The following is a 12929-nucleotide window of genomic DNA, read 5'->3' as shown; positions in this document are numbered from 1 at the left end:
CAGAGAGGAGGCGAGGATTTCATTCTGTGCCCATTAACTCCTCACCTGCCAGCAAAGATAGACAGGGTAAGAATAGAATTGTCTCTCCCGGCTTTGGTGGGCAGGCTTTTATTTTCAGTGCATCCAAACCTTGATCCCCTGATAAATCAGCAGAGATTGTGTGTGTGTTACCATTAAGCGTGAGAGGTGGGGAGGTGTAGGTTGGGGGGGGGGGGGGGGTGTGGCTCAGTCTATTCACATATTATGTATTATATTTATAGATATTATTTATATAAATATTCCTCTATATACAGTCAGGAGGTATCTTTACTCTGGCATCATGAGGTTGCTGCAGCCAGCGAGTGATCCAGTTCGGTGCTGTCACAGTCAGAGTCATCGTACAGACCAACGTTCTGTGGATAGAAGGAAAGGTTATTCTATCGTATTCATCTGAGCTGTTCATTACAAAGAACGGGAGTCATCGCAGATGCAGTATTCACATTAAAGGGCAAAACATAAAACACACAATTAAGGGCTCTATAGCAACAAAAACTGGCAATAGATAATAACCTATATAGAGAGGCAAAGCTATAGGCAATGGTAAGGGCTTGTGGTTTTTATGTCTTTGGGCCAGATGCACTAAAGGCCCCCATACACTAAGCGATTTGGGCCCGATTTCACCCGATTCTGGAGGATCGGGCCGAGAAATCGGGTGAAATTGCCCTAATCGCGTAGGGTATGACATCCGATCTGATCCGATGCACGGTCCCGTGCGCATCGGATCAGATCTGGATGTCTGACGGTCTGCACATAAGATAAATCTTATGTGCAGCCGGTATTGAGCTGGTCTGGAGGAGTGGGGACCAGGGTCCGGTCCAGCTGCAGGAGGGGTAGTGGGTTAGCGGGTGGACTTGAGAGGTAGCGTAACAGAGTCTGGGTAGCGGCGAGCGGGAGAATAGGAAACATCCTATTCAAATGCTTGGGCGGTCGCTGATTGGCTGAGCCCAGTCTTTTGAATAGGATGTTTCCTATTCTCCCACTCGCCGCTACCCGGACTCTGTTATGCACCGTGCGCTCCCCGCCTGCCCCTACCTCTCCAGTCCACCCGCTAACCCACTATCCCTCCTGCAGCTGGACTGGACTGCAGATACACCGGTGACATATTACATCAGCTCCGCAGCACAGACATCGCTGATACATCTGTAGATATACCGGTGACATATCACGCCAGCTCCGCAGCACAGACATCGCTGATATACCTGCAGATACACCGGTGACATATTACATCAGCTCCGCAGCACAGACATCGCTGATACATCTGCAGATATACTGGTAACATATCACGCCAGCTCCGCAGCACAGACATCGCTGATACATCTGCAGATATACTGGTGACATATCACGTCAGCTCCGCAGCACAGACATCGCTGATACATCTGCAGATATACCGGTGACATATCACGTCAGCTCCGCAGCACAGACATTGCTGATACACCTGCAGATATACCGGTGACATATCACGCCAGCTCCGCAGCACAGACATCGCTGATACATCTGCAGATATACCGGTGACATATCACGCCAGCTCCGCAGCACAGACATCGCTGATACATCTGCAGATATACCGGTGACATATTACATTAGCTCCGCAGCACAGACATCGCTGATACATCTGCAGATATACCGGTGACATATCACGCCAGCTCCGCAGCACAGACATCGCTGATACATCTGCAGATATACCGGTGACATATCACGCCAGCTCCGCAGCACAGACATCGCTGATACATCTGCAGATATACCGGTGACATATCACGCCAGCTCCGCAGCACAGACATCGCTGATACATCTGCAGATATACCGGTGACATATCACGCCAGCTCCGCAGCACAGACATCGCTGATACATCTGCAGATATACCGGTGACATATTACATTAGCTCCGCAGCACAGACATCGCTGATACATCTGCAGATATACTGGTGACATATCACGCCAGCTCCGCAGCACAGACATCGCTGATACATCTGCAGATATACCGGTGACATATTACATTAGCTCCGCAGCACAGACATCGCTGATACATCTGCAGATATACCGGTGACATATCACGCCAGCTCCGCAGCACAGACATCGCTGATACATCTGCAGATATACCGGTGACATATCACGCCAGCTCCGCAGCAGAGACATCGCTGATACATCTGCAGATATACCGGTGACATATCACGCCAGCTCCGCAGCACAGACATCGCTGATACATCTGCAGATATACTGGTAACATATCACGCCAGCTCCGCAGCACAGACATCGCTGATACATCTGCAGATATACTGGTGACATATCACGTCAGCTCCGCAGCACAGACATCGCTGATACATCTGCAGATATACCGGTGACATATCACGCCAGCTCCGCAGCACAGACATTGCTGATACACCTGCAGATATACCGGTGACATATCACGCCAGCTCCGCAGCACAGACATCGCTGATACATCTGCAGATATACCGGTGACATATCACGTCAGCTCCGCAGCACAGACATCGCTGATACATCTGCAGATATACCGGTGACATATTACATCAGCTCCGCAGCACAGACATCGCTGATTCATCTGCAGATATACCGGTGACATATCACGTCAGCTCCGCAGCACAGACATCGCTGATACATCTGCAGATATACCGGTGACATATTACATCAGCTCCGCAGCACAGACATCGCTGATACACCTGCAGATATACTGGTGACATATCACGTCAGCTCCGCAGCACAGACATTGCTGATACATCTGCAGATATACCGGTGACATATCACGTCAGCTCCGCAGCACAGACATCGCTGATACATCTGCAGATATACCGGTGACATATCACGTCAGCTCCGCAGCACAGACATCGCTGATACATCTGCAGATATACCGGTGACATATCACGCCAGCTCCGCAGCACAGACATCGCTGATACATCTGCAGATATACCGGTGACATATCACGTCAGCTCCGCAGCACAGACATCGCTGATACATCTGCAGATATACCGGTGACATATTACATTAGCTCCGCAGCACAGACATCGCTGATACATCTGCAGATATACTGGTGACATATCACGCCAGCTCCGCAGCACAGACATCGCTGATACATCTGCAGATATACCGGTGACATATTACATTAGCTCCGCAGCACAGACATCGCTGATACATCTGCAGATATACCGGTGACATATCACGCCAGCTCCGCAGCACAGACATCGCTGATACATCTGCAGATATACCGGTGACATATCACGCCAGCTCCGCAGCACAGACATCGCTGATACATCTGCAGATATACCGGTGACATATCACGCCATCTCCACAGCACAGACATCGCTGATACATCTGCAGATATACCGGTGACATATCACGCCAGCTCCGCAGCACAGACATTGCTGATACATCTGCAGATATACCGGTGACATATCACGTCAGCTCCGCAGCACAGACATCGCTGATACATCTGCAGATACACCGGTGACATATCACGCCAGCTCCGCAGCACAGACATTGCTGATACATCTGCAGATATACCGGTGACATATCACGTCAGCTCCGCAGCACAGACATCGCTGATACATCTGCAGATATACCGGTGACATATCACGTCAGCTCCGCAACACAGACATCGCTGATACATCTGCAGATATACCGGTGACATATCACGTCAGCTCCGCAGCACAGACATCGCTGATATACCTGCAGATATACCGGTGACATATTACATCAGCTCCGCAGCACAGACATCGCTGATACATCTGCAGATATACCGGTGACATATCACACCAGCTCCGCAGCACAGACATCGCTGATACATCTGCAGATATACCGGTGACATATCACGTCAGCTCCGCAGCACAGACATTGCTGATACATCTGCAGATATACCGGTGACATATTACATCAGCTCCGCAGCACAGACATCGCTGATACATCTGCAGATATACCGGTGACATATCACGTCAGCTCCGCAGCACAGACATTGCTGATACATCTGCAGATATACCGGTGACATATTACATCAGCTCCGCAGCACAGACATCGCTGATATACCTGCAGATATACCAGTGACATATCACGTCAGCTCTGCAGCACAGACATTGCTGATACATCTGCAGATATACCGGTCACAGACATCACTGATACATCTGCAGATATACCGGTGACATATCACGTCAGCTCCGCAGCACAGACATTGCTGATACATCTGCAGATATACCGGTGACATATCACACCAGCTCCGCAGCACAGACATCGCTGATACATCTGCAGATATACCGGTGACATATCACGTCAGCTCCGCAGCACAGACATTGCTGATACATCTGCAGATATACCGGTGACATATTACATCAGCTCCGCAGCACAGACATCGCTGATACACCTGCAGATATACCGGTGACATATCACGCCAGCTCCGCAGCACAGACATCGCTGATACACCTGCAGATATACCGGTGACATATCACGCCAGCTCCGCAGCACAGACATCGCTGATACATCTGCAGATATACCGGTGACATATCACGTCAGCTCCGCAGCACAGACATCGCTGATACATCTGCAGATATACCGGTGACATATCACGCCAGCTCCGCAGCACAGACATCGCTGATATACCTGCAGATATACCGGTGACATATCACGTCAGCTCCGCAGCACAGACATCGCTGATACATCTGCAGATATACCGGTGACATATTACATCAGCTCCGCAGCACAGACATCGCTGATTCATCTGCAGATATACCGGTGACATATCACGTCAGCTCCGCAGCACAGACATCGCTGATACATCTGCAGATATACCGGTGACATATTACATCAGCTCCGCAGCACAGACATCGCTGATACACCTGCAGATATACTGGTGACATATCACGTCAGCTCCGCAGCACAGACATCGCTGATACATCTGCAGATATACCGGTGACATATCACGTCAGCTCCGCAGCACAGACATCGCTGATACATCTGCAGATATACCGGTGACATATCACGTCAGCTCCGCAGCACAGACATCGCTGATACATCTGCAGATATACCGGTGACATATCACGCCAGCTCCGCAGCACAGACATCGCTGATACATCTGCAGATATACCGGTGACATATCACGTCAGCTCCGCAGCACAGACATCGCTGATACATCTGCAGATATACTGGTGACATATTACATTAGCTCCGCAGCACAGACATCGCTGATACATCTGCAGATATACTGGTGACATATCACGCCAGCTCCGCAGCACAGACATCGCTGATACATCTGCAGATATACCGGTGACATATCACGCCAGCTCCGCAGCACAGACATCGCTGATACATCTGCAGATATACCGGTGACATATCACGTCAGCTCTGCAACACAGACATCGCTGATACATCTGCAGATATACCGGTGACATATTACATTAGCTCCGCAGCACAGACATCGCTGATACAACTGCAGATATACCGGTGACATATCACGCCAGCTCCGCAGCACAGACATCGCTGATACATCTGCAGATATACCGGTGACATATTACGTCAGCTCTGCAACACAGACATCGCTGATACATCTGCAGATATACCGGTGACATATCACGTCAGCTCCGCAGCACAGACATCGCTGATATACCTGCAGATATACCGGTGACATATTACATCAGCTCCGCAGCACAGACATCGCTGATACATCTGCAGATATACCGGTGACATATCACGCCAGCTCCGCAGCACAGACATCGCTGATACATCTGCAGATATACCGGTGACATATCACGTCAGCTCTGCAGCACAGACATCGCTGATACATCTGCAGATATACCGGTGACATATCACGCCAGCTCCGCAGCACAGACATCACTGATACATCTGCAGATATACCGGTGACATATCACGTCAGCTCCGCAGCACAGACATCGCTGATACATCTGCAGATATACCGGTGACATATCACGCCAGCTCCGCAGCACAGACATCGCTGATACATCTGCAGATATACCGGTGACATATCACGCCAGCTCCGCAGCACAGACATCGCTGATACATCTGCAGATATACCGGTGACATATCACACCAGCTCCGCAGCACAGACATCGCTGATACATCTGCAGATATACCGGTGAATGCTGCTGTGTAAACAAGTGGTCTGCAGAAGCCGCCACTGACTGACATCACAACTGGGCATCAGGCACATCACATAGGACCGCAGATCAGCAAGTGTATATCCATTTACCATCTTACATGCTTCATTTGATACTTGATACATATACAACCTATGACTCACCTCTCCTGCAGTTTGCTCATTGCTGAGCTGAGATTTCACCTTCTGCACAACAGCTTCTTTCTCAGAGAGCCCATCAGACTGAGTCAGGAGATCGAGGGGGGGTTCTGAGCTCTGAGACACCAGGTCCTCGGATCGCTCATCGGGGCGTTCATCTGTGTTGGTGCTGAGCACATCTGGGGTGACACTGTGCGACAGGTCTGTGGTATTCCCTTCTTCTCCATCTGACAGGTTTTCTGAGCTGGGAGATTGGTGTTGGGACATCTCTGCTTGCCACCTGCACAAAGACAGATCATACAATCTCTTCCATGATTCTGAAAACAACACTTTATTCTCTATCTATGGTATAAATCATGACGACACTTGGATAATTCCGTATCATCAGTGTGCCTTCCACCATCCCTATCCTTGGTGCAAAGGTTCGGTCTGAAAACCGGTAAAATTACATGTCCACACCATTGTGCATAGCTGTCAATTCTGTCCCAAGCAAAACTTGTCCTATGTGCAAGGCCCTATGAACCCCCATAAACACAGGTAGTCAACAATATAAAACTAAAATAACACAGGTGCAGTGGTCTCCTTACCTCTGTCTTCTCTCCATTTCCAGCTCACTGTCCACCTCCCCCTCTTCCTCCTCTGAGGACAGACCTTTCTTCTGAAAGGCAAAAAGAGGGTTTGTCAGCATCTCGTCTGTCTCCATAATAAGCCATTTCTGTCTGTCTCTTATTACTACCTGTCTCTCTAATGGCGAGGAAATAGACTATTTTACCATTATTTCAGTTATAAGCATAGAAAACCCCAAGTACTCAAATAAACTCAATCTCGCTATGAAGAGACTTCTGATACAACTGCCTGCTATAAGACATAGGAGGAGGCTATATTAAGAGTTAATGGGGGGAAATTTAGGGCCATGGTGGGAATCAACCCCAGATGTGAATTCTACTTCACATGTGATGTTGCTATGGGCAACCAATCAGATCCTGTCTACTATCTTCTAGAGGGTACTAAATAAATAAGTAGTACTTTCTGATTGGGGCAGCATCACATGTGAAGTAGAATTCACATCTGGGTTTGATTCCCACCATGGCCCTAACTGTGTTGAGTTTGTGTACTCTCCCCGTACTTGCGTGGGTTTCCTCCGGGTACTACGGTTTCCTCCCACATTCCAAAAATATACTGGTAGGTTATTTGGCTCCCAACAAAATTAACCCTAGAATGTCTGTGTGTGTGTGTGTGTGTGTGTACATACTGTATGGTAGGGAATATAGATTGTAAGCTCCACTGGGGCAGGGACTGATGTGAGTGTTCAAATATTCTCTGTAAAGTGCTGCTTAATATGTTTGTGCAGTATTTTACCTGACTCCTGGTGACAGCTGCTCTGTACAGCATGGCTGCAGGTGTCAAGTGTTGTCCTCCTCTGGCTGCTCTGCCCCCTGTTCCCTTTCCAGATGGGGAGTCTGGGCTTGGTGGTCCAGGAAGAGAACGGACAGGAGAGCATTCTGCGCTCTGGCTGCCTCTGCGAGCTTCCGCCTCTAAAGGAGTACATAGCAGGTCTGGACTAGAGGATGATAAGGGGTGAGGGTCACGTGGGGGTGGCTGGCTCTGGGGAGTCGGCTCGGGAGTCACTGCTGCCCTCAGGTTGACCATTTCTTTTGCTTTACGATAACGAGGCTTTCCGCGGCGACCACGTCCTGGAGAAGGTGGCAGTTTCTGGCAGCCCGTTGGTGTTAATGGGGACAATGCAGAGTCAACTTTAGGCAAAAGGACTTCAGATTTCAGTATGTCTGGCCTGGGATTATAAAAAAAGAAAATTGTATAATACAAATAACAATGCGTCAATATATCATACATATGGCTATGGCTCTGGAGAAACCAATCTGCTCCAAAACACTACCCACACTTCATGCAAAGTTGGCTACAAATGCGTGCGTAAAAATGCCATATTGTGACATTAGTAATGCAGGCCACGAACACACAATGTCACCAACTTTGCAAATATAGAAAGTGTCCAACTGTGAGTACAATGGTACATACTTATAATAAATTGGATGGAGTGCAGATAATAGTATTCCGCTCCACAATAAAATGCTTTCTGTAAGCCCATATTAATACATATTAATACACATATGGATAGTTTTCACATTCCTTGACATAGTATTAAACATAGTTTCATTCAGAGGCGTAACTACCATAGGTGCAGGGGGTGCAGCTGCTATGGGGCCCAGAGCTGAAGGGGGCCCATCTTTGCTGTCAAACTAATATGTTTTGCATACATTTATCACCGTCAGTTGCTAAACAGGGGGCCCTTACAAACTTTTGCTATTGGGCCTACGAATATCTAGTTACGCCTCTGGTTTCATTGTTTAAGCACTGATCACTTCAGTGCAATCGTGCACTAAATCCCAGCAATGGAATGTCTCCATCATTTGCTCTATAGGGTCTATGTTAGATGCAACTGAGCAATCAGACGCAGCCTGCGCCCGTCATTGTCATCATCAGTTTGTAATGTGCATCAGAATTTCAGAAAATCATATACCGTACTTCCAAACAGGCAGATGTGTGCTTTTTCACCGTCCGATTTGGCAGCAAGTCACACTGACATGGCCTCACTATACTTTCTGCTGCATCAACATGACCCCACCAACCACTGACCCTTATGCTTTGTCACTGTGACTTAGGGCACATCGCTAAACACAGAGCAAACTGCAGCCAATGACGCTGTTATTTGGATTTCACACACAGTAGCCCTATATCTAGTGAACTATCACAAACAAAGCGTGTGCACCACTTGCTGCAGCATCTTCCACTATCCGGCATGTATCACCTCTTTCCATGTGGCGATAATTTCTGTGGTACATTCCTCTTTTTGATAAGTTTTTCCACAGTGCTTGATGGCCGGGGCTGTTGCCGTATGAGGGCCGGATATTTCTTCTCAATGACCTGCTCCCTCCTGTTAACAGCAATGAAATCTGTTTTCCACAACATCCAAAGGGCAAGGAATAGTGTACTCCAACACACAGTACTCTGCTAATATCATAACTACATGGCACAATAACAAAATAGCCAGCATGTCTGTAAATAGGACAAAGCAGCAGTAAAGGCCAAACCCCTGGCTATTTGTTTAATATAAATTTTATCTTCTTACATGAATCATGGGGGTTGTGCTGTTGGGACCCCATTGCTCTTGATAAAATAAAGTGGAGGGTCCCATTTACAACTAAACTACAGTAGAGAGTAATGGGGGCCTACACACGGGGCGACTGTGCTGAGCGATTGCTCAGATCGATCAGGAAGATCGCTCAGCACACAAGGCTGTGTGCTGAGCGATCTGTCAGGGCCAGTGTTCTCCGGTGAGTAGACTCTCCCTGACTGGCAATCCAACTAGATTAATCCTGCATGCAGAATCTTGATCGCCCGGCAATAGTAACACACAGGGCCACTAATTACTATGGCCCCTACACACGGAGCGATGTAGGGTCATTTTCTAAGCGATCTAGTTAGATTGCTTACAAAATGGGCTGAAATCGCCCTGTGTGTAATTTGGTCCTGATGACTAATGGGAATAGAGTTGGAAGATTGGAGCAGATAATTTTGAGCAATGTTGAAGGGATTGTGCTGAAGTGCCAGAGGACCTTGATGTAAGTTGAACTGAATTTTTATCTCACTAGTATAACAAAAGCAAAACTTTAGGCACTTTGGGGCAAATGTATTAAGCCTGAAGAAGAGATAAAGTGGAGATAACGTGAAAGGAGATAAAGCACCAGCCAATGAACTGTGTTTAAAAATGAGAGTTGGGAGTTGATTGGCTGGTGCATTATCTCCTTCCACTATAGCTCCACTTTCTATCTGCCCCAGAAGCAGTTGAAGTGTCATCATTTGGCAGCCAATGGACATGTTTCCACTGAATCTCAGCTAACTAAGGTGTGCAGTGCTGACCTCAGCAACTCTCTTTCCTTCAGCTCCAGCTGCAGCATCAGAGAGTTCAGCTCCACGTAAAGGGTGTTAGCTCTCTGTAACTTGCGTTCATAATGCTCTCGAATATCTAGAGCATGCCTATAAAGAGAAAGGGGAAAGTTGGACTGTGGTATACAGGCAAGTAAATACAAACAAAATAAACATTTTACAGTGTAACATTAGGCTAGTGCTATTTTAAAAAAAATCTTTTTCTAAGAACATATGCACAAATAAAACAACTTGTTGCATAGGTGATTTGCAAAATAGAGAATTGGGACTATTGGTTTCCCCTATAACTTCCACATGATATATGGATAGGACTGAGAGATGACCACTACCACTAGTGCCAATGTGAGATGACATCACAGCCATTAGTTACCCAGCCAATGAGGTGCAGAAGTTTGAACAATAGTTTATCCACTATTGTTCCAGTGAGCTTGTTGCTCTGTGTGTACTTGGATAAGGCCCCCATATACACAGCTTAATCTGGAGTCAGGGATCCTTCCTATGTATGTACCGTATGTAGGCCCAGAGTTATCGGCACTTGCCTTGCTGAATTCTGGGCTCCGGTAAGCTAGGTAATAATGAAAAAGGAAGTGTTTCGAAGGGGATATTGTATGGGGTATTAAATGGGAAAAGTGTTTGCTTGCTTTCAGCTATAACGATCATCTATTGATTACAGGCAGGGCATAAAGTGGTAATGTAGAGGTGGGGGAACTCATTTCTCTATGCCACCTAATTACACCCGCTCCCATACCCCCACTAGGCAGAGACAGTGATAGGGTTTTTGGCATCCCCCCACAAACTAGAATGCTTTTCTGTGAGAATTACTGTGCAGGGCCAATGTGGAGGTTAAAATGTTCCACCGCACCATTACAGGTGGTGGAACTCAGTTCCACCCCATTCCCCCTCACTTTAACCCCTGATTACAGGTGTCTTCCACACAAACCAAACACCCAATTGTGTAAACCACAAGACGTTAACAGAGAACAGATGTGAAATAACCATCACATACTTAAGGAAACTACAAAATACTGTCATTATTCAAGTGGAAATTGTGTTAGTAGTTATCTTTATAACAGCAAATGTTAATGCGCCAGTGCAAATATCTCCTTGCGAAGCACAAATGATCATGTTTGATTCTAGAGTGACTTGGCCAGTTAGTATATCATGTTTTACAATTCAGAGAACAAAAACATGAACCTTTTGTGTGCACTTAGTGAACGTATTAGAAAAAGGAATTATATTTAGCATTCTAAAATAAACTTGGTGTCTTACCGGAGTTCCTCGCGGCGGCGGGATATCAGCTCCTCTTCCAGGCGCTGTAGACAAGTCCCTTCTGACTTTATTTTCTCAAAATGCAGCCGCACTTCCTCCCTCCACTCCGCCTGCGGTAACAGGAGACAGTATCAACTCTCTGCATTACCAAAATATACTATTCCACATAATATTATTAACCCCACAAAACCAGGGCCCACTGACCTCCTGACCCTAATTTATTGGGGCTGAAGACTTTATATTTTGAATGACTTTGGCGATAGACTCATTTGCTGTTACTATACCCAGGGCATTGATTCGGCGTCTGAATGTGGATACATCTCGCCATTTTTAGTGAAGTGCGCAGCAGCCACCACGTGATTCTGGATTGTGTTCATATCAGTCATTTCTCGCCAATGGACTTTACTACTGTGTAGCAAATGAGCGGTAATGGGACACTCACGCGTAAGAGAAGCTCCCTGTGGGCATGTTGGTGTGTAGCATGAGCGAACACCGATGCCATTATCGGTCACATCTTCCTGGCATGGGGTAAGTGCCCTTATTAGTGACAGGTAGCTGCTCTCGCAGTTTGCCGACTCTTGGCGCTGTGATCACAGTTATGCATAGAAGCCAGAATGCAGGCAGGTAGTCACAGTGGACATCTACAATTGCATTACATGTGACTCAGCCCTTAGCCAAGCAAGAACAAGTTGCATGCATTCCAATTGGCAAATATCTCTCTGCATCATCGACTAACGCTACAAGATCAAATCATTTATTTTGGTGTCCAGTTTGATGATACCGTTGACGGTCGCTGTCAGTGGATAGGATTCTAACACAAAGTGATTGGTTTTATGTTTTCAGCTCTCCCTTGTCAGGGGTCATGTTACCAGGGAATTGGTCCATGTGTCACATCACCAACCAACCAGCTCCTAACTGCCATGTTACAGGCTGTGACTGAAAAATGGGGAGGCCGATTGGTTTGCAGTTTGTCTCCACGTTATCACTCTCTAGGGCTTAGTATATCTGATGATAATACTGATACAGCTGCTGGATGTTTATCCTTTTTTTCCTAGAGTTATGAGAGGAAAGATTACAAATATTTGAACACTAACAGCGCTTGCTCTTACTTTATCTTTAGGATCATTAACCCCCATTCCACCCCCCAATTGATTAGATTAGTTCTGGTACTAAGGTTAGAACTAGGGGTAGTCTAGACTAGGAGATTGGGGGATGTTATTTTACCTATGTTAGAGTTGGAATTAAGATTATGATGCTAAAATTGAGGTTAGAATGAAATTTGTTCAGCCATAGGGCTAGTATTACCTTATTCAACACCTCACTTGCAATGGGAGACTCTCTCTCTCTCTCTCTCTCTCTCTCTCTCTCTCTCTCTCTCTCTCTCTCTCTCTCTCTCAAAGAATGGCTCT

General features: G+C 46.8%; 1 protein-coding gene across 4 annotated transcripts in view; it reads right to left on the bottom strand.

Annotated features, from left to right (window-relative positions):
* Positions 1–219: 219 nt before the first annotated feature.
* The window catches only part of MAP3K12 (mitogen-activated protein kinase kinase kinase 12), a 109820-nt gene continuing 97110 nt past the window's right edge, over positions 220–12929 (bottom strand). For all 4 annotated transcript variants that reach the window (XM_083169570.1, XM_083169569.1, XM_083169571.1 and 1 more), the window contains 7 exons: positions 11521–11630; positions 10225–10341; positions 9113–9238; positions 7645–8077; positions 6873–6943; positions 6292–6565; positions 220–392 (listed from right to left, as the gene is read on the bottom strand). In XM_083169570.1, coding sequence (XP_083025696.1) covers positions 318–392; positions 6292–6565; positions 6873–6943; positions 7645–8077; positions 9113–9238; positions 10225–10341; positions 11521–11630 — 1206 coding nt within the window. In that variant the 3' untranslated portion in view covers positions 220–317. The remainder of the gene's footprint in view (positions 393–6291; positions 6566–6872; positions 6944–7644; positions 8078–9112; positions 9239–10224; positions 10342–11520; positions 11631–12929) is intronic.

Source organism: Crinia signifera, chromosome 2, assembly GCF_055691185.1.
Source record: "Crinia signifera chromosome 2, ASM5569118v1, whole genome shotgun sequence".
NCBI lineage: Eukaryota > Metazoa > Chordata > Amphibia > Anura > Myobatrachidae > Crinia > Crinia signifera.
Note: the sequence above shows the minus strand (reverse complement) of the source record. Positions and strands in the feature narration are given on the sequence as shown.